Consider the following 21,389-nt stretch of genomic DNA (forward strand, 5'->3'; position numbering starts at 1 on the left):
GTGAAACCATCCGTGCATGGTCAGGAGCTTCCTGGTCTTGATGTCACTGACTTCTGTCTCCTCCTTTGGCCAGCTTATATCCCAGCAGGGTAAAATAACTTGACCTGAGTCACTGATGTGCTCTTGGAGTAATTTTGGTAGTCTGGCCGGTGTCGCGTAATGTGGAGTAGAGAGAGATGACAGTCCCCCTGTCCATCACAGCTGAGGCGATAAAAGGACTTGACACCCAGCCTTATGTGTTATAAATGTGTTGGAAATTGTCAGAGTGCTGAAACAGAGATTTATATAAGGAAATGCTTTTTCTCATTCAGCAATGAATTGGTTTAATTTGACATACAGTGTTGAACTGACTGCGTACAGATATTTTCATCCTGGTTACATGTGTTTCATCTGAATGGCAAACATTTTGTGGGGACATTTTAAACCTTTTATACTAAATGTTCATGTGTAGGTCTATAGGGATATGGGATGATCACAGTACTGGAGGTAGCTGTTGATGCGGTGGGATATATTCAGCTGACTCAGGACCTCTGATGCTCTGGTACCCAGCATCCTCCTCACAGCAATCCTGCAAAGCTGCTGCAGGCTCAAAGGATTACCTGTCAACAACAAATGTTTTAATAAGACGATCAGGCCTCAAAAGCAAAAAAAGAGCAAGAACATAAGAACTTGAACTTTTTTGCTGTAACTCAGACAGAACGCAGAACTTTACTTTCATAAAACCTGAGGCAGGTGTACGAGGGAGATGCAGGTGTTGTGTAGTCTATAGGCTTTCTTCCCAGGTTGTCGCTGGCGTACACATTGGCTCCAAACTCCACCAGCAGCTCAATCATTTCCACCATACTGACCCGAGCTGCGTGATGCAACGCTATTTCATGGAACTTCACTGCATTCACATTAGCACCTGCATAATTCACAATGATTTAAAGGTCTTAGTCCAAAGACATGCACAGGTTAAATGGTATAGCTGTTAGTATGAGTGAACAGCTGTCTGTCTCAGCCCTGTGACAAACTGGACACTTATCCAGAATGAACCCCGCCTCTCGCCCTCTGACAGCTTTGATTAGCTGCAGCACTCTCTGTAGGAAACTGGCTATCACCAACTGAACTTTCAAAATAAAACAACCATACATTGCACCTTTAACACACCTGCAGTTAGCAGCTCCTTGACACAATTCAGATGTCCTTTAGCACATGCTATGTGAAGGGGAGGACCAAAGTGGACGTCAAATGCCTCCAGCTTGGCACCACTGGCTATCAGCAGTCTCACAACTTGGGGATTACCTGAGAGGAATGTGAAGTGTCGTTCATAGGGAGACGTGATAGCATGACAGGGTGTTGTTCCTGCTGAAGGTTTACCTTGTATGCAGGCCTCATGGAGCGGTGAGGCAGTGAGAGCCGTGAGGGACGGGTTCACTTTGGCTCCATAGTCCAACAACAGCTTGGCACATTCCAGGCTGCCAGCCGCACAAGCATTACAAAGAGGCGTGCTACCATGGATGGTGCGTACATCCACCTGGAGCAAACAGATGAACATTATCTGTCTATTCTTTAGGTAATCTACCAAATTGTAGGGCCATGTTAAGACCTGAACAACAGAAACAGTAGTTATCGTTTGTGAGACTGTCACAGAGGGAGAGACTCTTGCTGATGCTTCACAGATCTCACGTACCAGCAGTGGGATTCTGCACCAGATAGCATCATTTTGTACCTGCTGTGTTAAGGTGTGCGACCCCAAGACTCTACACGAGTCAGGCTTGTAGAGTGAAGCTGTGCCTCACCTGGGCTCCTGCCTCCAGCAGCAGGCGAGCACAGTTTGGATGAGCCTGGATGCAGGCTTCATGTAGAGGCGTGATGTTATCCACAGTCACCATGTTGACAGACGCTCCGTTTTCTATCAGCTGCTTCAACTGCAAAGCCCTGCCGTGGGATGCTGCTTCGTGCAGAGCCGTGCGGTCTGCCCAGAAGCCTCACACACACACATTAGCACAACAGCAAAGAGACAGCTGAAACAGCTTCCATTAACCAGTGCATGTGTAAACCCAGTAAACATGGCAGCAGTACTGGGTGGAATACGTCTATTCTGTCAATATCCGTCAATGTCATGGCAAAGTGTCTATTACAAATATATGAACAAGGGCAATATTTAGACTGATTACAGAAATAACTATAAGTCTTTTCCCCCTCATTCATCATGTTTAGTGCATACGTCCATTAGTTATAGTGTACTCCTCAAATGTCGCATTTTTCTTCATTTACAGAGAAAAACCGAGCATGTTACCCAGCTATAAGCCAGTTAGCTACCAAACAAATGACTTGGTCTGTGTAGCGGCTGAACTTTCTCGACACAGCACTGACGGGACTCTCAGTTGTTACTCTCCGCCTACATTTCCCGGTTAAAACCCGCTTTTGGCAGTGAACATACGGTTTTATAATCAGCCGCCAGCCGTTCCCGTAGATGTGAGCTGGGGTGTAAATTATTAACTGCTGACGATGCTTCATGCTTACCGATGTCGCACAGAAACGAGCGGCGGGCTGCTGTCACCTCCATGATTACCGGTTACCACACACGGTGCTCTACAGACACACACTAGTAAACGCTGAAAGGGTCGAACGTAAAGCCAGCGCGGCATTATGGGAATTGTAGTAGCGATCTGAAAACCAGACGAGGACTCTGCAGAGCTCAGAGATGAAGCGAACGCGGAAGTGTCAAAATCCATTTCCTAGATTGGTTACTCGGAACGATTTTTTTTTTTATTTTTAAGCGAGTCAGTAACCATAGACCAGCTACCTTTAAAGCATTAAAGGCTCGTTTATACAGTGATGCAAACAACGTATGATAACTCTGCCGTGCGTGATTCAAGGCTACAGTAGTGCTTCGACAGCTGCAGCTCCTGAGCTTCATCTTTTCTTCTGCTCACCATGTTTGTCCCACGGATGCCTTTGATAAGAAAACTGACTTGCTGTGTGTCCAAGAAGCTCGTGTTTTAGTTTCTTTAGCTTGGCACTAACCATCAGCATGTGTTTGTGTGTTAGATCCATGGAACTGATGAAGTCAGTGTTTTTACCTGGTGACCCAGTATTACAAGTTCCAGCTTTCATCCATTATGACGCACTACCAAATGTTGTCTGGATAAAGATGTGTAGAAGCAGACATTACAAACCCTGCTGCATACTTGAAACTATTAAATAAATAAATCTCACACAGCTTTGGATTTTGACAAAGTTTTTCTTTTTTTACTTTGCAGTACAGAAATCATTTGAGCCCCAAGATAGTTTTTTTTCTTCCTTTTTTAACAACAGTTGTTCAAAACCAGATATCACAAGGCTCCCATCAGTTCAATACTGCTGCAGTACACATTTGGTCCTTCTTAAGCAATTACATGTGTCATCAATCTGCTGTTAATGCTCGGGTCTTTGATTATTTTGGGTAATACAGGAACTAATACATTTTTCTCAGATGCATTATAGTAACTCAGAGTGTTGAAAACCGGTTCAGGAGGTTTATGTTGAGCTACAGTCGTGCCTGTGACATAACTTACAGTATGCTGTCTGGTTGCAGAATCAGGGGATAAAACAAAAAGAAGAGAAGAGAGCCTAGCCCATACACCACTAAAGCACTTTTACAAAACCGGACCATATGATGTGGATGCTGAGGTGCTGCCTCGCACGGCTCTCTGCTGTTACCGGCCTGAAAGTGCAGGAATTGCCACATCCTGTGAGGAACACTCAGCTCAACACACCACAACTGAATACAGACACAGGATGCCAAGCCACAACTCACAGAACCTGACACGAAAAGAATACCTGCATATACAAAATATCAGCCGAGTATATAGTGTCCATCTTTTCCAGATACTATTGATTATGAATCATTTCATTTGGCATCTTTGGACTATGCATCGTCTTAGCATGATGAATTAGAAAAATGTAGGGTATTAACTGTCTATTAGATATAACCAGTATTTAGTGCAACACCCACCTGAATGATGTGAAGAAGCATAGCTCCCTCACTGAACCCTATCCAACAAAACTATACCGCCTCTCTCTATGCATCATGAACTTCTTCAGTGGGCAAACTGTGTACTCGAGTAATCAGTCAGCCCACTGGTCTTTACTTTTTTGTGTAAGTTTTCTATTTTTTATAAGATTTCCGTTGTCTTTGATTATCAGAGTGTTGCAGGACTGGCTGCCTCTACGAATCGTCGTCACCAAAGGTGTCTTTCTTCTTGCGCTCCATCTCAGCAAAGTCAAACTCTGAGCCTGTCATCCTCTTGTAGATGTCCTTGATGTCATCACAGGTGGTCTCAAAGTGAGTTGTTGCATCGTAGGACCGAGAGATGAAGATCTAGAGGGAAACAAAAGTCCAAGTGTTCCTTAATGTCACAGAGCAAACATAGTGAAATAACCTAAACAATCATCCATACAAAGTAGAAGGAACAACAGAACAAAGTCTCCAAGAACTAAAAGAAAGTCCAACCAAAGCGCCCGAGATGTTCAACTGTAAGTGTTCACCAGGTGGCAGTAAGAGCTCGCAGGCAGTGTGTTCTTTCATCTGAACTACGCACACTACAAATCATTAGTTACAAAATATACAAAAAGTGTCCTCTTATTTCTGTGGTCACAGAGGAGCGCTCAATGGCTTTGTAAACCTTTGTGGGCGGAGCTGATGGAGCAGATTTTGTGTACACTGTGTAAAAACCCAACATTAAAGTAACACAGATATATGTCAGAACTTTGCAGTCATGTCCAGGACATTTAATAACAATATCTGCTGACTGATTTTTAGCCTTATAGGCAGATTTACAACCTGAAGCTAACGACAGAAGGACAACATGCAGTTGTTGAAGATGTGCACTGACAAATCAGCTAAACTGCACAGAGATTACACCAAGTCTGCCTTTATCATGTGATAAATACGGCCTGTAAGACAGCACGTGTGTTAGTCACCAAATCCATCTATAAAACACCAACACTGTGTGCTTCATTAACTACATCGCTGACTTTAGCCAGGTTAAAAATGCCATTCAGATCAAAGCTGGAAACCTGCCCGACATAAACAGACTTCAGCCCAGCCTGGATCTGACTTCAGTGCTGGAAATTCTATAAAACTAAAAGACACCATTTTTTAAAATACTTCTAGTCAGGTTTGACTGTGACTTCAACTCCCACTGTGTCAGCACTGAGAGATTAAAACATTCACAAAAACCCCCCCAAAAAACCAGATCTCCACAAATTCAGAGACTGATATACTTGGTGGGAAATACAGATGAAGATGTGGGATAGGGACACATGCAGGAAAAATCCTGAAATTACATGTTTTTCCCTGTGGGTATTTGGCAATAGTAGCAATACTGGGAAGTGTACGGTCAACATGGAGGTCAAGTGCAATGAAACTGAAGAAAACACCAGCACATAGAAAAATGCTGTGAAAGCACACAAAACACCGTGGAAATAGGAAAAAGGCAAAAACAAATGTAACAAACTAAACCGAAATGTTTCTGGTAGGTCACCGTGTCATGTTGAAGATGTCACTGTCAAGAACACAAACTGTGTAACAGTATAAATATTTCATCTTCATACCTGACTTTCAGTGCCAATGTCAGTGGGTGCATACTGGTCGCTAATGCTGACAAACTTCTGCTCGATGGGCTCCAGCAAGTCCAGGGCTGGCTTGATCTCCTTCTCTGGCTCACCCGTCTCCACTGTGGTGCTAACGATGGCGATGTATTTACCCTGCGCAGCCACATTGTGTGCAAAGGAGATCATACAAACATAGATGTCTGCAAAAGAAAAACTCAAGTTAGTGTCACATTCAATGTTGTCATTTAGTGCCAGTGCTCAACTTGTGGATGTTAGACATTTCAAACCCCGCATCAGATGTACGCCTTAACTAAAACCTGACGTGCACCTCGAGAACATAACTACACATCGGCTGGATGCTTGGTGTGGAAGGTTGGGGTGTGGGGATGAAAGGATTTTCACTTACTACACAAGTTATGACGTTAAGGTCTGACTATACAGCTCAGTCACACAGGATTTGAAAGAGATTTATGGTTTCAGAAAGTGTTGATTGACATCTTGCTGAACAGAAAATTTGATCTTAGAGGCCTAAACATTAGACAGACTGCTCACCGTGTTTCCTGTTGACCTGATTCTGGGGGATGATGATCTGGCACGAGTTTACGTCACCAGTGTTGGCTATAGGATGACTCAAGATGCAGATGGCTCTGATCACCTGACCCACTTTGGTGACACGATCCATAATGTAGCTGGGGTCGCAGATCAGCTGCTTGCACCTTGCAATCTGTGATTTGCAAACATGTTCAAAAAGTTAAAGTAGTGAACAACACCAAAGAGCAACTGCATGAACATTAAGATTGCAAAACGTCATTACATTGTTCAAGTGGCCACCATAACTATAGACACTGTCACTGTGACTTCTCCATCAAAGCAACACATCACAGTGCACATGCTGGTTCTTATACAGCGCTTTTCTACTCTTAAGGACAGGTGAACATAATAAAAAGAGGAACCAGTCTGGCAGTGCCTTCAGCACTACTGGGACCTGCGTTACTCACCTCCCCCTCAGACTTGACTCCCACCACCTTCCCATTCTCCATCACAATCTCTTCTATTGGCTTGTTCAACATGTACGTCCCACCGTAGATGGCACTAAGTCTGGAAATTGAGTCACAATTCAAGAGTTAAAACCACACCCAACCTAAAAATGTAACAAAGTCCAGTTAAAGAAAACGTCCTCAAACAAAAAGTCCAACATATCAAGTTCCATGTGGATTATTAGTCATCGTAATATAATCTGAAGCAGCCTAACAGTCATGCATTCAAAAAAAAAAAAGTATTGAAAAAATACAAAAAGTTGTCTTCAAATAAAAATGCTTACTTAAAAAATAATAATAATGAAAATGTGTAGTTTGAGTTCCCTCCTTAACTAAAGCTCACATGTAAACCAGCATCTCAGCTTTAACTCTACTTTTCTCCTGAATTCTTTAGACTTTCTCATTTCGTCTCCTCACAGAGTTTTGTTTGCACACGTGCTCTGAATGAAGGATTTAACTGAGTGTCGTCACATTGGATGAGTTACAGAGTATGTGACCGGGCTGCGTCTCCTGCGTGCATACAATAACTACTGCAAAGACAAAGGAAAAGGCTGCATATATTACAATAACCTCACCGTAAAGATGAGAAAAGTTAGAGTAAAAACACGTCCTCTGTTTAAATCTAGGACCGGTGAACTACGATCTAATGGTTTGCCAAACTGCCAAATTAAAAACGTGGTGCCACCTGCTGTGCCAACCCCCCTGTGAATAAGGGAGCAACTTATACAGTAGCTTATTAAACTTTCAGAACTCACTGTAGGAAGGTAAATGAAACCAAAACCTAAAAACAGCGTGACAACTTTGTTAGGGTAGATAGGGGACAATCAGACTACAAAGCAGAATATCCAACCCTGAGATTATGAACCACAGTTAACATCTTTTATGATGATTATTTTTGGTACAAACAAAATATTCATCACACGTGTCTAACAATGGAAAGTGTCCCCTACCTGGCAAAGCCTTGTGGCAGTTCTCCCAGGCCGTACAGTGGGTACAGATATGGGCTCTTGCCATATCGGGCCAGAGACTCACTGTAAAGCTTTATCCTGTTGATTGCTTCCATGCAGGGTTGATCCAGGTAACTAAGGGCAGAACAATTAGAACAATCTAAATGCTACAAGTTGCACCATTTCACAGCAGAGGCCATCATAATCATGTTCAATTAGAGAAACTGTTAAGACAAAAGAAGGCTACTAACTCATCTGTACGGTAGAGGGCAAGGGAGTGACCGGTGAAGTCCATGACTTCCTGGCCCAGGTCAAACTTCTTGTATATTTCCCTCATCGTTGTCTTCTTTGGGTCGACACCCTCCATAGTCTTGGGGTCATTCTCATCAAAGTTGGCAACAAAGACCAGGAACTTTCTGAAGCGCCGCTTCTCAAACAGCCCCATCAGACCTTTGAGTGAGAACGAGTTTAGAAAAGGAGGAAATCCATAACTAGAGCGGGGGGCAAAAACAAAACAACCTTCCACCAAACTGTTCAGTATTTAACTAGACTTACTGGATGCCAGGGCCTCAGTCTCCGTAGAGGGAACTTTATGGATTTTGGGCTTCTTGTACACAAAACTGCCTTCAACCACTTTGAAATCCAGGTAGCGAGTCACCTGTGTGATCAGCAGCATGCGGACCAGCTGACCTGCAACAAAGGAATACTTTCATTCATGGAAACAGTCATCGTTATCACTTCTAAGGATCCTTTTAATCGTTGCCCAGTTAATATTATATCGTTTCTTGTCTACCAAAGGTCAGGGAAACTATACCATTGGCCATGAGGAATTTAGGGACAAGGTCCACGTTCCAATCCCGGCCTTTTCCCATTGACTCAGGAGGGCTGCCGGGAAGGTTGAAGCGCTTGTAGACCTGTAATGAGACACATAACATCTGACTCACAGGCAACAGCTTCCACTTTCACAGAGGCATCTTTATTTCCTATTTTCACAAAATGAAATATGCTAATTCTATCATCAACAGCTCTGCTGGACAGAAGAGGAAAGTGTGGTGTTTCAGAACAGAATGTATCTATGTTAAAAGAAGCCGTTATCAGCCTTAAAATACAAATGTTCATCCTAACTCCACATCATTGTGGTGAAACAATCCAACTCAATCCAAAAGATAAATCAGAGACGTAACAGGTCAACTTACGTCTTCAAGAGGTGTGATGGAGGCGCTATCACCTCCGTAGTAGGAGTTGCGATCCATGTGCAGAACCTTTTTCCCATTCACTGACATAATGCCTGATAAAATACATTCCTGTTGGGAGAGGCAAGAAGTACAGAAGATGAGTTAGACTCAAATCAACCACAGAGTTCTTCGTCTTTCTTTCCTCACAAACGAGTTACAGGATATAACAATATAATAATTACAAAAAACACTTATAATAAAAATGATTCACTTAACAGGAATAGCTGTATTTACCAGGGTCAGCTCAACTGCATGCAGAGGGTTAACCAATGGTTCCAGTGAAACATTACTTCACAGGCGGTTTAGATGATGTACAGGTTCAAAACTCGATTACTGCAGTCCAGCATGTGCTGTTAGGTTTTTACACATCTGTACAGTTACACCAACAAATCTGTTTTTTAAAACTGCAGCCAACTCTGTATATCAAGGAAACTGCCTTTTGTCAGACATTAGATTTACGCCTTCATCCTGAAGGTAACACATACCGTGCAAGTGTAACCTCCCTGATTCTGCAGCTAACCTTCTGCGTGTCAGTTTTGCCTCCCATCACTTCCTGTCAGTCTCAATACTTTTAGCAACAGTCTGTAATGTGTGAAGTGACTCAGTAGGTCAGTTCGTCTACCATCACGCTCGTCGGGTTAAACAGCAGCTTTTTTATTTAAAAACAAAACAAAAGCAGTGTTTCTGTTACGGTTATTCACTACATGACTCGGCCATTTGTACTTTACAATGTCCCACATGTTACTGTTTCCATGACTTTTAATTTGCCACGCTACTGACTTTGACAGAACAGTAAACATGCATGTCTGACATGTTTCTGCAGAGCTGAGAGGATGAGTGCTGCTTCCACTGGGCTTCAGAGGGTTGGACATGATAAGAATTGCCACAGTGGAATTCCCATCCAAACCTCAATAAGATTAGAGCTAAGGGTTTGTAGAAGTTAGCCAACAGTGTGAGCATCATGTGACTAAAACAAGTTGTACTACTGAATGAAAGCTTATGCTCAGAAGTATGTTTCTTACATAACAATCAAACTAAGGCAGCACTGACTGATGCCACCTGACGCTTACTGTCAACTCGTAGAGCACCTGTGCCAGTACACACAATACTACAGCTTACTGGTAAACCACCTTTCTCATGAAAATAATCCATTACACAAAAACTAGCTGTTAAAAAACAAAACAAAAAAAAACTGTTAAAAATACAAATAAACCGAAATAATATAAAAACTACAATCTAAGAAAAAAGAAAAAAATGGAAACAATGTTGTGCTTTAATTAAAAAAAATAGATACAAAAACTGGATAAACAAAATGAAAATGTAAAACATAAGTGGGGGGTTACATCTCTGCATCGTTACTACACTGTCCACGTCTGTCCAAAGAAACTGTAAGTTTCATTTGCATAGCCACTCCTCTGAGGAGACGTGACTGAAGCCAACTTGTTGCTGCCTATAAAAACGGCGACTTTGAGAGAGGCCCGGAGGACCGTCAGCAGCAGGATTCATGCTGACAGAGGGGAAAATCATGCCAGTTCACTGTACCATCAGGCAGAACATTACACCAACACAAAACAACACAAGCAGTGACAAAGTCCCAGTTCAATATTTAACACATGAAACCCACAAATATCAGCAGTCGGGGGCAACAAAGACTCCATCTGGATGGCTTTCTCGAACATCATAGTCAAATGTCTCAAATATAACCTGACTTTCAATTTACTAATAATGTAAAGAAGTTAACTGAAGATCTACAAATGTACAAAGTTGGTATCAGTTGTGGATATACAGGACTGATTTATGTCATGTGCTTTTCTTCATTTCATGTGACCGTTAATGAGCCTGCCAGCTGGATAAAACAAGACATCAGTTTGAATATTTGTTTCAGGGATTTTTACTATCAGAATGTAAAACCAATCTGATTACCTAAAAATGCAGATTAAGACAAAAATATGCTATACTCTATAGTAATAAAGTGCACTGTGTGGTTGACTTCAGCACAGTCATGGGCAGATTAAAGGTCTACATGCAAACATGTGATGGGCTTATAAAATTAGAATGGAATGTGCCACATCCACAGGATCTCTCCTTTATGACAGCATTTTACAGCAGTACATCCAGAGTGTAAGGCATCTTTACATTCTCTATGCTTTTTGTATTATTTAATAATCATTTCATCAAACATCTACACACACCACTGACACCTACAACCTCACAAAACACTGGCCTGTTAGAGGAAGTGTAAGGTCAGCAGTTTGTGACCCTCAGCTTTTCAACCACAACCCACTTTATACTTCACTGTTTTTACATCACCACACAAGACTTTTAGCAGAGGGCCTTGAATCTGGATTATATTTAAGGCTTTTCTTTTCTCCCATCAAGTCATCTGCTTTAAGTTTGTTTAGCCACAAACTAACTGGTGCCTTTGTCCCTTTGTTGCTTCCTTTTTTGTTGAATCGGTTTCCTGGTTTTGTATTCAGCAATTCTGTCTCGTCTACAGCGGTGTACTCCTCGCAGGAGAAGAGAATTCCTCCTCCTTTCCTAGCCTGAATTTCATCTTCTTGAGGGTCTTAGCCCAAACATTTCATCCCGAGTATCCTGTATCAATTCCATAACTTCTTCTGTATCATTTGACTCATTAAGATTATCTGCAGTGCTTCAAATTCTCCTATTTTAACTTCTAAGCTACTTTTCATAAGTGGAGTCTTGTGTCCCATCATGCCTCTGCACTAAAGTTACCTGTAGTCATTATTGTGACTGAGTACTTTTACTGCTTCTTTTTTTTAAAGGATCAATCTTCCAAAAAAAGTAAAGCACTTCTGCAAACACTGCAGATCCCTCCTACACATCAACTCAGATAGTTAATAGTGGGTTATTTAAAATGCAGAAATGGTTTACCTGACAATGGGAATAAAAACATTTTGCTGACCTCAAATTACAGAAACAAAAGAGTAGATAGTGACTATAAAAACGACTGAGCAAGAGCAGTCACAGGTGTCACAGCTGGTTTATTTAACGTGTTCTTTGGTGTGTGGGGAGACGCTGACGTGCCTCAAGTTTAAAACGGCCTTCATTTTGCAGCAGACGACTTTTAAGCTGGTGGAATAATTTCGTGGTACTGCTACCTTTAGCAGCAATAGTTTTATGGCATCTTTTGCAAATGACCGCACTGTGTTCTGCACCCTCCTCGTGAAAGCCAAACGGCAGTGAGTCTTATTCCCTCGCTCGTCTGAAGCTCCCGCCATACGTTTCCCTATCTGGTGGTCTATAAACACGCGTGCTCAGTGCAGCGGGCCACGCAGGGGATTAATATTGCCATGGCAATTTATACTTGACAGTTACATCGAGTATACTCGATATATAGCCAACCCCTAGTTTTAACTCTTGGTTTTGTCCTCTGGGCTCTGCACTGGTCACGTAACTGAAAAGAATGAATAGTGTCACTGAGTTTGTAACAGACTTCCTCGTATGGTACGAGTTTACTGTGCAGTTAATGGGATTTCCCATCTCTTCTTCAGCTCCCAAATGTTACTACACCTGAGACGTGAAGAGCATCTTTGCTACCACGTCACTTTTGTTCTTCTTTAGTTATTCACTCATTGGGAAGAAAAATAAAAACACACGCACACACATTTTAGTCTCAGGTAACACATGGTTTGCTTTGTGTGGAGGAGATGCCTGAGACCCACCCACTGACCCAGAGAGCAGCCAGGGACAGAAGCAGCTCGAGTGAACGGACTGCAAAACATGCCTAACTTTTTATGCCTCTCTGTTCAAATCTGCATATTCACTGTAAACTAATTGTTTATTTTATTTTGTGCTTTTTGTTTTGACTGTTCTTGGTTGTCATTGTTCTATTATGTGTTTTATTCCATTGTTAAGTGTCCTTGGGTGTCCTGAAAGGCGCTTTTAAATAAAATGTATTATTATCATCATCATCATCATTATTATGCCTCAGTCTTTTCAACAAAACACCTTTTAGTCATCCTTAGTCTATATTCTCCATCCTTTATCACCATCTCAGATGATAACACACTGTTATGTTTAAACTATCAGGCCTGCTGGTTTGATGAAAGATTTTAATGTCAAACTATAAACTGTAAGGAAACACAAATTGGTGAGCATCAATTTGCTTCATCCATTGATAGAAACACTGTCACTGGCTTAATTGGGCCAATCAACTTGTTCACCTGTTACAACAATCTTATACTTCTCAATAACTAAATGCTGTCCTGACTGGAGTCTAAAAGCTGCTTACTCCAACTACCAGCATCATAATGAGAACCAGGCCACACTTAGAGTTTGGCATCTTGTGCCAAGCCACTAATGTGTCGTCAGTAGTGGACAGATGGGGAACCCCATCCCCCTGCCCCCAGCATAATAAACCTCCCAAAATCCAAGAAGGCCTGCCTAACAATTTCCATTTAAGACCTAGAGCACAGAGTACACTTCACAGTGACAGCTGTTACCGTGCGCTTGGAAATGTTTTAAGACTAATTGTTGCCATGTACGACACAACTATCCCTTTCTGATTAAGTATCTGCCCCAGAGACAGGAAATAAAATCAGATAAAGTTTCCTGGTGGCAATGTCTAACGTGAGTAAAATTATGTATGAAGCAGGGCTTGCACGGATTCCTGCATAACCTGCTCAGTTAGTAAACATAGCAACGCCTTTGTCTGTGTTGTAGCAGAAAAGGAGAAGGGGAAGGTGGCAGAATACAGAAGTGAAGTCATTTATTTGCAGACTGAACTACTTCCATGTGAAACTACACTATGCCACCTCAGTCTTTAAGTCTGCAGGTCTGTTCTGACTGGCTGGCCACCAGCTCTAACTAAACTGGCTCGCAGACTTCTCGCAGTGTACTTTCAGTTCCTCAGCCTTGTTGGAACCACACCCAGAATTAGTCCGTCAAAGTTAACCCTCTGTGCGCCTGCTCTGCTGCCCAGCATGAAGTCCCGGACTGAAGCAACTCAATGCTTGCTGTCAAAAACACGTCACTGTACAGAGAGTCAACAAGGTGGAGACGACAATGGTACATGCAGCCGTTGGCTTGCAATTAAGCCCCAACCTAACCACTGGTTTTCCGACATGTTTAAGCAACATAAAGTCAGGAAGTCTGTCCGAGGGAATCGTTTTATTTAAAAACACGGCCAGCAAAGAGTTTCAGTTGAAACAAAGCCTACACATCCCCAATCCCACACACTCCACTCGATATGTTACTTTTTGGGGGGCGACGGGTGTAAAAGTGAACTGAAAGTCGGACAGGATATATAACTTCAACCTGCTGGTGAAGTTTGCGATCGCAGTTACATTAACGTGTCCCAATGCGCATCTATGCCAAATAGCTTCTCTTTTTATTAAACACGAGAACCTGCTGAGATTTCTTCACAGTGCTGTTCAGTTTGTAGTAGTTTAGTTGTACTGCCGCACAGAACAGCGCTGAAAGGAAACTTCAACGAGCTCAGCATAGCTACACTGCCATAGAACTACTTTCAGCAGGCGAGCGGCGGTGGGAACAGATTCGACCCCAAGAATAAATTCGATGACACCGCTACAACACGACTGTACTCCGTCGTTAGCAGGCTAATAAATTAGCTTAATGTAGGTCAGCTAACGTTAACAGACTACTCATCCGTAGTCTAATCTTATCTTGACTGAGAAAAGCTGCCTTAATTAGCGCTCAGTTTCTGTATATCCAGACAATGAACTGCGCTAATTAAACTCAAGCGGCACTACAATACCTATTAAGGATGCAAAACAGTTTGAGCGTTTCAACTTATCTCGAGCGAGTTAACAGTTGCTATCGTTAATCTTTTTCAGACACCGATAGCAGCTGCCGAGAGCATAGAGCTAGTAGTTGGGGTTAGCGCCTTCATTTAGTTTCCATTGCTTAACACGTAAACGCTCACGCTCGGTTAGCGGCTAAGCTAGCTACTTAGCATTAACCCTGCTGATTAGGCCCCGTCTTCTCCAGCGTTAACCGCGCTGTTAACAGGTTGCAAATCACGCCCACGCGTTGTATGTTTTTCTCTCTCACCGTAAGCCCGGTGCCCAGAACGATAACATCGTATTCTTCATCCATTTTTTCCAAAAGTCTTTGCTCTTCCGCTCCGGAATATGAGGAAAGAAGAAAATGGAGATCTGCGGGGCTACAAGTGAGAGGGGCTGCGGCTCAGCGTCAGGCGCCTTCGGGGCGGGGCTTCTCAGCCTGTCAGTCACTCCAGGAAGAGGCGTGAAGAAGCGGCTATAACCGGGTACCTGTGTGGGCCAATGGTGTGGACGCACTGCTTCACAAAGCACAGTGTTGCACCTGTGCTTTACAGCCGACAGGGATCAGGTAGGGTGACCAGGTCCCAACAAAGTAGATATGGGCCAAACACTGTGTTGATGTGGGAAACCTTACCAGTGCCGGAAGGTAGTGTGGCATACCCATAGCTAAATAACAATATCATAAACTGTTTTAACGCAATACGGCCAAATATATTTAAATGTGACTCACTCATTAAGCATAAAGTACAATAAGGATAAAATATGTTTCTATGCCAGTAGTTAATAGTAGCTGTTAGTTGAGCCGGTGTTTTGTCTTGTAATCATAGGGTTCTAGCAGGAGTCCATCCATTGGTTTTATGCCTTACGTGTCAATTATAGCAATTGATTGCCAATTATTGCACACATTTGACACACGCACTGTGTGAAACTGAACAAGAAAACTACAGCAAACAAACGCTGTGGCTTCATTTTCTTTGTGATAGTTTCCATCATAGTCACAAAAATTTACATTACTTTTTAGTGAATTGCAACTTTGCCTGTTGAGCATAGCGTGGGCAACATGCTCAACTGCTGCAACAAGATATATGCCTGACACACCTGTTTGGCAAACCCACTGACAAACAGAAAAGTCCCAAGTCCTACATCGGAGTGTGGACTGCTTTGAGCTCATATAGACAGTAACCAAGACAAACATATTTTTAAGTAGAAACTTTGTACAACACAGCAGGCAGCCAAGCAGATTATCAAACAGTACCAAATGTCGTGGCTGACAATGAAAGCTCCATTTTTGTTTTGGCAGGATGCAGAGTTTATCAGATAAAGCGAGATTAGCATTAGCGTGACCAATCATGTCTAAACCTGCGTCTTTTAGCAAACACAAGGGTGACAGTTTTTACTGTAATCCACACAATCTGTGCAAAATGACTTGAATCACACTATTAGGCTTCAGCTTTTCTTTATTTCAATAAATTAAGAATTCAGTGTTTCAAGGATTGATTAGGGTCTGTGTGCCAGGTCACATTCAAACACTTGCACTACGTCGGGTTTCCTGGCCAGCTGCCTGGCGGTTGTGCCGGACGCATCCTCAGAATCTTTGAGGCCGAGCTGCAGGAGCATCCTGGCTGCGTCTGCGTGCTGCCCAATGCACGCCATGTGAAGAGCTGAGAGAAGAGAAAGAGCTGAGCAGTAACAATGAAACAGCAGTAAAAAACTGCTTCCCTTAACAACTGAGTTTTGGTGGTGATATTACCACCATATGAAAATAAAAAGGCAAACTAAGAGAGCCAACAGATGACTCTCCCATTTCAGAAGCTTGGTGCCGTTTCTGTAACACTGAAAATGTTACAGGTCACTATAGAGCACTGCGCTGATGAGCTGGAGTCTGCAGGTTCATTTTTCAGACTGAATGAATGCAAACGAGGGACGTACACAGGTGTATGCAAAACACAGGAATAGCTCTTTCTTTGTTTGATGTCAGTGACAAAAAACAGAAGTAAACCCGTCACAGACATTCACTCAATATTAACTGTGCAGCTTTCAAGTTATTTTAAGAGAGTCCAACCAAAGGTTAATGGGCAGAAGCCTGTAAACTAAAAATGGTGGATTTTTCATGTTGGTTCACTTGCTGCGGCGGTGCATGGCGTGGAAATTGATGCTGCATCACTATAACCTGCTCCAGTGCAAGATGTGTATGAGATAAGAGATCAGTAGGTACGAGATTACTGCCTACTGACCAATCAGGTCTCTGGAATATAGCACCACCATTCCTGGAAGATCCCACAGAACTCCATGCATGGACAGTAGGAAGGTCTAAGGTTTCTTAAAGTCTTCCCTGATGAGCATCGATAAGAATCGTGAAATTCTCTGAACTCTGCCTTTATTCCTTCATGACATCAAACAGGCTAAACTTTATTAATAAAGTGGTGCAACATGTCAAAGCTCACACACTCACACTGCTGCTTTCAGCTTGTATTATGTGTTTAAACTGTTCATATTTGTCTATTATTATCATTTAATATCAGTTGCTCTGCTGCCTGTAGACCTGTCTCTGTTTGTCATATGCTGCAAACATGAAAACTTCCCTCATCACCAGACTGATAAACGCAGTGTTCACGTAACCAGCTGATGTCCATCACTGTGTACCAAGTATCCTGACTGTTAGTGTACGTGAAGCCAGAAAAGATCATCTGTGATCGTTTGGTGAAATTTCCCCTCGTCACATGATCCGTATTTTCAACTGGCTGAACAGAAACAGAGTATTTCAGCTGCAGAACACACGGGCACACTGAACAGTTTATGGATGTCATTGTTTGTTAAATAACTGTCTCTGATTAAGGTGCATGGTCAGAGAAAATAACTTTACATAAAGGCACTGAGAAGGTCATCCTACCAGTCCTTCCCTTTTTGTCCCGGGCATGAGGATCCGCTCCCAGCTCCACCAGTGTGTTTATAGTGGACGTGTGGCCCTCCTGAAAGAGATGCACGTCAGTGTCACTGTGACTCGGAGAAGGATCTGTAGCCCGTGCTTTGCCTCGAGGCTTTTGGTTTTATTCTCTTGTTATGTTCGGTACGCATGTCTTGTATTAGCAGTCTGAGAAAACTGTTCATTCACTCTTCATGGCTACAATCAGAGATGACAAAAAACAGCTTCCAGTAATTCTTGTAATCAAGAGCACAGATATAAAACAAGCACATGTACAGTGAATATGTCCTTGTTGTAACAGCTAGTGACAGCTAAAAAAAAATGAAGCTACAAGCATCAGCCTAGCATCAGGTGTACAGAGAGGTGAGAATGAGGTGGATGCTTTTACGTTCCTGAAAGCTACATGACTGTTTTAAATAAAGCAATGTTTGATTTCCACTCATCTTCAAGAATGGTCACTGCCTCTGGCAACTGCTATAGGAACCTCGTCTTAGTGCAAAAAGAAAACAGAAACTGGTGAGATATACCCACATTACAGACATGTTTATTTTCTTATCTTTCCCAATCCACGTGCATAATTCCAGATATGATGGCTGCTGTAGGACAAACAAGCCACCGTTTGACTGCAGTGAATGCTGTCAGTCCACTATTTACCTCCACTGTCAATATCTATGTCAGTGCTCTCTTTTCACAGTGATACTGAAGTGAGTTGTTGAGGATATCTTCAGCTTTTCTATCAGTAAGCACCGTTTTTGCTGCTGTTAGCTCATGTTAGCTAACATTAAATATTAGTGAATCAAACATTGTTGGACACTTAGCAAATAAACTCTCATACAATGTGTAAATGTAATCAAACCGTTTATAAGAGAGAAAGTGTGATTTTTTTAGACACCTGTGTCTAACACTAGCTGACATAACATTAGCTTGTAACCAGCTGTTGTTGTTCTTTAGCCAGCTCATCCGGACTGGATGAGTGAAACTACGCCATACAGGGTAAAACTACAGGAAAAGTGCTGTTAGTTCATTGTGAAGACTGTCCTGTAATTATAAAATATGAAAGGTTTGGAAAGATAAATGTAATATTCCTTAAGGATGAAACTGTGACTCCTTCAAACCAGCAGCCCATGAATTTCAGCGTCAGGCCTCTACATCCTCCGCTCCACCAGCTGAGCCATGGCGAGGGTCTGCTGCTAGTAAATATTAACCACAGCATGCAACAACAAAGCAAAATATCTGCAAACTTCTCAAGTCATCCCATCTTGGTCCCTTTCCTTACATTCCTACGCTGCTCATTTACTTATTTATCTTTCCCAACCATTCCGAAACTTCCCACCGGACTGCTGAAGTAGACCAGACGGAAATCCCTGCTCTGACCTTGGCAGCGTAATGCAGGGCGGTGAGCTGGATGCTGGTCGCCCTCTGGTTCACCTCTACATTCAAGTCCTTGACCAGAAACCGCAGAGCTTCATCCTGGCCAGTGACGGCTACCTGGTGCACTGGCTGAGCCCCGAGTATGTCAGCAGCTGCTGCAGATGCCTGCGGCACATACACACACACAGACACACACACACACAGAGTCAGGTCAGGTGGAGACACTACATATAACTACGTCAGTGCAGAAACATTACTGCAGGGGAATGCTTTGCTCCACCTGGTGCTCATCTAAAAGAAGCCTGGCCACAGAGATGTGTCCATTCCTGATGGCGTCCATGAAAGGCGTGACTCCACAGCTGTCAGTGCTGTCAGGCGTGTAGCCACATCTGGAAAAACACCAGTAAATGTGAGGATCAGTCAGACAAAGTTATCTGTGAGCTGCAAATCAGCATCAAGCAGGTGGAGCTGCATTTGTGCCAAAAGAAGTCACATAAATTTACGAGAGCAGAAATTTTCAGTGTCATAAAAATGACTTTAATTTTTAAAACATCTATTTATTAAATACATTTTTATACTGTGAATTTGTCATTTTCAGTTGACATTGGCTGTATGTAAAAAAAAACTGCTGATAACTACAGTCAAACAACATCCAGAATTGACTGGATTTGGCATTAAATATGCAGCAGAATTAGGCTCCATGTAAAATTTCAACATACCTGTCCAGCAAGATCTTAACCACCTCCTCACATCCATGCATTGCTGGATGAACAGAGAGAATGTAAGTTATAATTTCCCCTCACGTCACATCTCCATATACTGTAAGTACAGACACCTGCAGTGTGTAGTGGCGTCCTGCGTGTCCTGCTCTCCGTCCTCCAGACGTCGGGTGCAACAAGGAGCAGGTGCTGTATGACCACAGGGTCTCCCTCTCTGCAGGCGATGTGGAAGGAGTTCCAGCCGTCCTTGTTTCTCAGTGCGGGGTCGGCACCGTGGCAAAGCAGCTCCTGGATCACGTCCAGGTTCCTCCGAGTGCACGCCATCATCAGCGGAGTCCTGAGAGCAGAGACACAAATCTCCTCTGACAAACAAACTTACTGCAATTGGCGGATATATTCATACATTCTATGTAGAAGATCTGTCACGCACTTACTAATACAGCCACTAGGGGGCGTGGATAACCGGGGAAATATGGAGTGAAGTTGGAAGGATAACAAATGTGCTGATGCTGTCCTACTGACCTGTTTTTATTTGTTTCCTGCGCTACAATCATGGAACATATACAACTTGTAATATTTTCACATTTTAAAAGTAGCTTATGAAAAAAATATTACAATTTCTTTCATGTTAATTTTAAACGACCCTATTGAATGCACTCCAAACGGGGCTCACATATACAGTGAGCACCACTGTAGAACAGTCAGTGTTTAACAGGGTTGGACTGTATCGTGACTTTCACGTGTCAAACCTCAAGTAAAGTCTGAATTTGAAATAATGTATATTTAATTTGTAATAACTTATTGTATTGTTGGCTATCTTTACTAATAAGTCCCTTCGATTTTCAACTAGAAACACAAATTTATTGAAGTATATTAAAGAAAAGTAAAGCAGCTTATTTTATGCATATATGACAACATTCGTTTACGTATATTAATCGGTTGTACTGTTCTGTCGAGTTAAAAAGTGTCACTCCTTCGAGCCGGATTCGAACCAGCGACCTAAGGATGCCAGCATTCAGCCTCTACAGTCCTCCGCTCTACCAACTGAGCTATCGAAGGGCGGTGACTCCTCCCACAGCGCAGCCAGGTTCAAAGTAAACCCGGGGAAGACGGCGCTGATTTCTTCCTCCTTCCTTTTACAATAGGGTTACAATAATGTAGTAGCACTTTAACAGGTTCTTTCTCACCAGTCAGCCTTCTTCAGACTGTCCACTTTGGCGCCTTCTTGGAGCATGTAGCTAACGCAGTCCTTGTGGCTCATGGAGGCAGCTTCGTGCAGCGGCCTCTTGTAGTCGTTGTTGTACACCTCTACATCCAAGCCAACCCCCTTTATCAGGTACTTTACAATGTCCAGGTGTCCATGCCTTGCGGCGTAGTGCAGCAAGGTGTCTCCCGACTTGCCGAAGTGTTTGGTGCTGACAGTTTGCGCCGCAGTCGAGCCGCCTAATGTTATGTGTTTCTCCAGCGCGGCTAACTGTCCGTCCTGAGTGAGCTTCACTAGCAGCTTCAAAGTGTTTTCATCCATGCTGGGTGGAAGTTAAATGCTGGAGCAGAAACTGGCCTACGGGCCAAAATGAGAACAGTTACTCTGAAGTGTAGAAGAACACACGCTGGCCTGTTTACCAGCGCGATTCCTGGTTGAGCTGCTTAAAATCACGTGGCCAACCATGACCTAACCCTGTAGCTCTGAAACCGACATAAAGCACGCAAGTGTTGGGTTTTTTACGTACTTATATTTTGATCAAAATTCTAAATATTATTATAAGCACTAATAGATTTTTTTTTTTTTAGATTTTAGATTAAAAT

The 21,389-nt window shown here is 42.7% G+C and overlaps 3 protein-coding genes and 1 non-coding gene across 6 annotated transcripts; all 4 read right to left on the reverse strand.

Annotated features, from left to right (window-relative positions):
* Positions 1–297: 297 nt before the first annotated feature.
* Positions 298–2,618, reverse strand: asb13a.1 (ankyrin repeat and SOCS box containing 13a, tandem duplicate 1). 3 transcript variants are annotated; one of them, XM_031758428.2, is made up of 6 exons: positions 2,509–2,618; positions 1,782–1,969; positions 1,360–1,516; positions 1,150–1,272; positions 713–904; positions 298–599 (listed from the first exon to the last, which is right to left on the reverse strand). In XM_031758428.2, the coding sequence occupies exons 1-6, from the start codon at positions 2,549–2,551 to the stop codon at positions 454–456; spliced, it is 849 nt and encodes a 282-aa protein (XP_031614288.1). In that variant the 5' UTR covers positions 2,552–2,618; the 3' UTR covers positions 298–453. The 3 variants fall into 3 exon arrangements, with proteins under 3 accessions (XP_031614288.1, XP_031614287.1, XP_031614289.1); XM_031758427.2 differs by having other exon boundaries at positions 1,150–1,284; XM_031758429.2 differs by having other exon boundaries at positions 459–599; positions 724–904; positions 1,150–1,284.
* Positions 2,619–3,209: 591 nt separating this feature from the next.
* On the reverse strand, positions 3,210–14,997 carry gdi2 (GDP dissociation inhibitor 2). Its single transcript, XM_031758423.2, has 10 exons — positions 14,839–14,997; positions 8,764–8,871; positions 8,382–8,481; positions 8,123–8,257; positions 7,819–8,017; positions 7,571–7,702; positions 6,582–6,681; positions 6,136–6,307; positions 5,584–5,783; positions 3,210–4,348 (listed from the first exon to the last, which is right to left on the reverse strand). The coding sequence occupies exons 1-10, from the start codon at positions 14,881–14,883 to the stop codon at positions 4,196–4,198; spliced, it is 1,344 nt and encodes a 447-aa protein (XP_031614283.1). The 5' UTR covers positions 14,884–14,997; the 3' UTR covers positions 3,210–4,195.
* A 1,012-nt stretch (positions 14,998–16,009) lies between these two features.
* Positions 16,010–21,354, reverse strand: ankrd16 (ankyrin repeat domain 16). Its single transcript, XM_031758435.2, has 7 exons — positions 20,771–21,354; positions 19,700–19,920; positions 19,584–19,626; positions 19,145–19,253; positions 18,868–19,029; positions 17,461–17,539; positions 16,010–16,231 (listed from the first exon to the last, which is right to left on the reverse strand). Exons 1-7 carry the CDS (start codon positions 21,106–21,108, stop codon positions 16,068–16,070), a joined length of 1,116 nt encoding a protein of 371 aa, XP_031614295.1. The 5' UTR covers positions 21,109–21,354; the 3' UTR covers positions 16,010–16,067.
* Positions 20,555–20,642, reverse strand: trnay-gua. Its single transcript is given in 2 exon segments — positions 20,555–20,590; positions 20,606–20,642. It is a non-coding gene; the product is annotated as a tRNA-Tyr (tRNA).
* Positions 21,355–21,389: the final 35 nt, after the last annotated feature.

Source organism: Oreochromis aureus, linkage group 17, assembly GCF_013358895.1.
Source record: "Oreochromis aureus strain Israel breed Guangdong linkage group 17, ZZ_aureus, whole genome shotgun sequence".
In the NCBI taxonomy this organism is placed as follows: domain Eukaryota; kingdom Metazoa; phylum Chordata; class Actinopteri; order Cichliformes; family Cichlidae; genus Oreochromis; species Oreochromis aureus.

Excerpts from the sequence above, each read along its gene's own strand:
- asb13a.1 (XM_031758427.2), bottom strand. The coding sequence starts at position 2,551 with ATGGAGGTGACAGCAGCCCGCCGCTCGTTTCTGTGCGACATCG. Across the intron at positions 1,970-2,508 it reads CTCGTTTCTGTGCGACATCG|GCTTCTGGGCAGACCGCACG; the intron begins GTAAGCATGAAG and ends TGTGTGTGTGAG. Across the intron at positions 600-712 it reads CTGCCTCAGGTTTTATGAAA|GTAATCCTTTGAGCCTGCAG; the intron begins GTAAAGTTCTGC and ends TGTTGTTGACAG.
- gdi2 (XM_031758423.2), bottom strand. The coding sequence starts at position 14,883 with ATGGATGAAGAATACGATGTTATCGTTCTGGGCACCGGGCTTACG. Across the intron at positions 8,258-8,381 it reads TAAATTCCTCATGGCCAATG|GTCAGCTGGTCCGCATGCTG; the intron begins GTATAGTTTCCC and ends CCTTTGTTGCAG. Across the intron at positions 8,018-8,122 it reads GACTGAGGCCCTGGCATCCA|GTCTGATGGGGCTGTTTGAG; the intron begins GTAAGTCTAGTT and ends TCTCACTCAAAG.
- ankrd16 (XM_031758435.2), bottom strand. The coding sequence starts at position 21,108 with ATGGATGAAAACACTTTGAAGCTGCTAGTGAAGCTCACTCAGGACGGA. Across the intron at positions 19,030-19,144 it reads TTCTTTTAGATGAGCACCAG|GCATCTGCAGCAGCTGCTGA; the intron begins GTGGAGCAAAGC and ends TATGTGCCGCAG. Across the intron at positions 16,232-17,460 it reads GGACAAAAAGGGAAGGACTG|CTCTTCACATGGCGTGCATT; the intron begins GTAGGATGACCT and ends CTCTTCTCTCAG.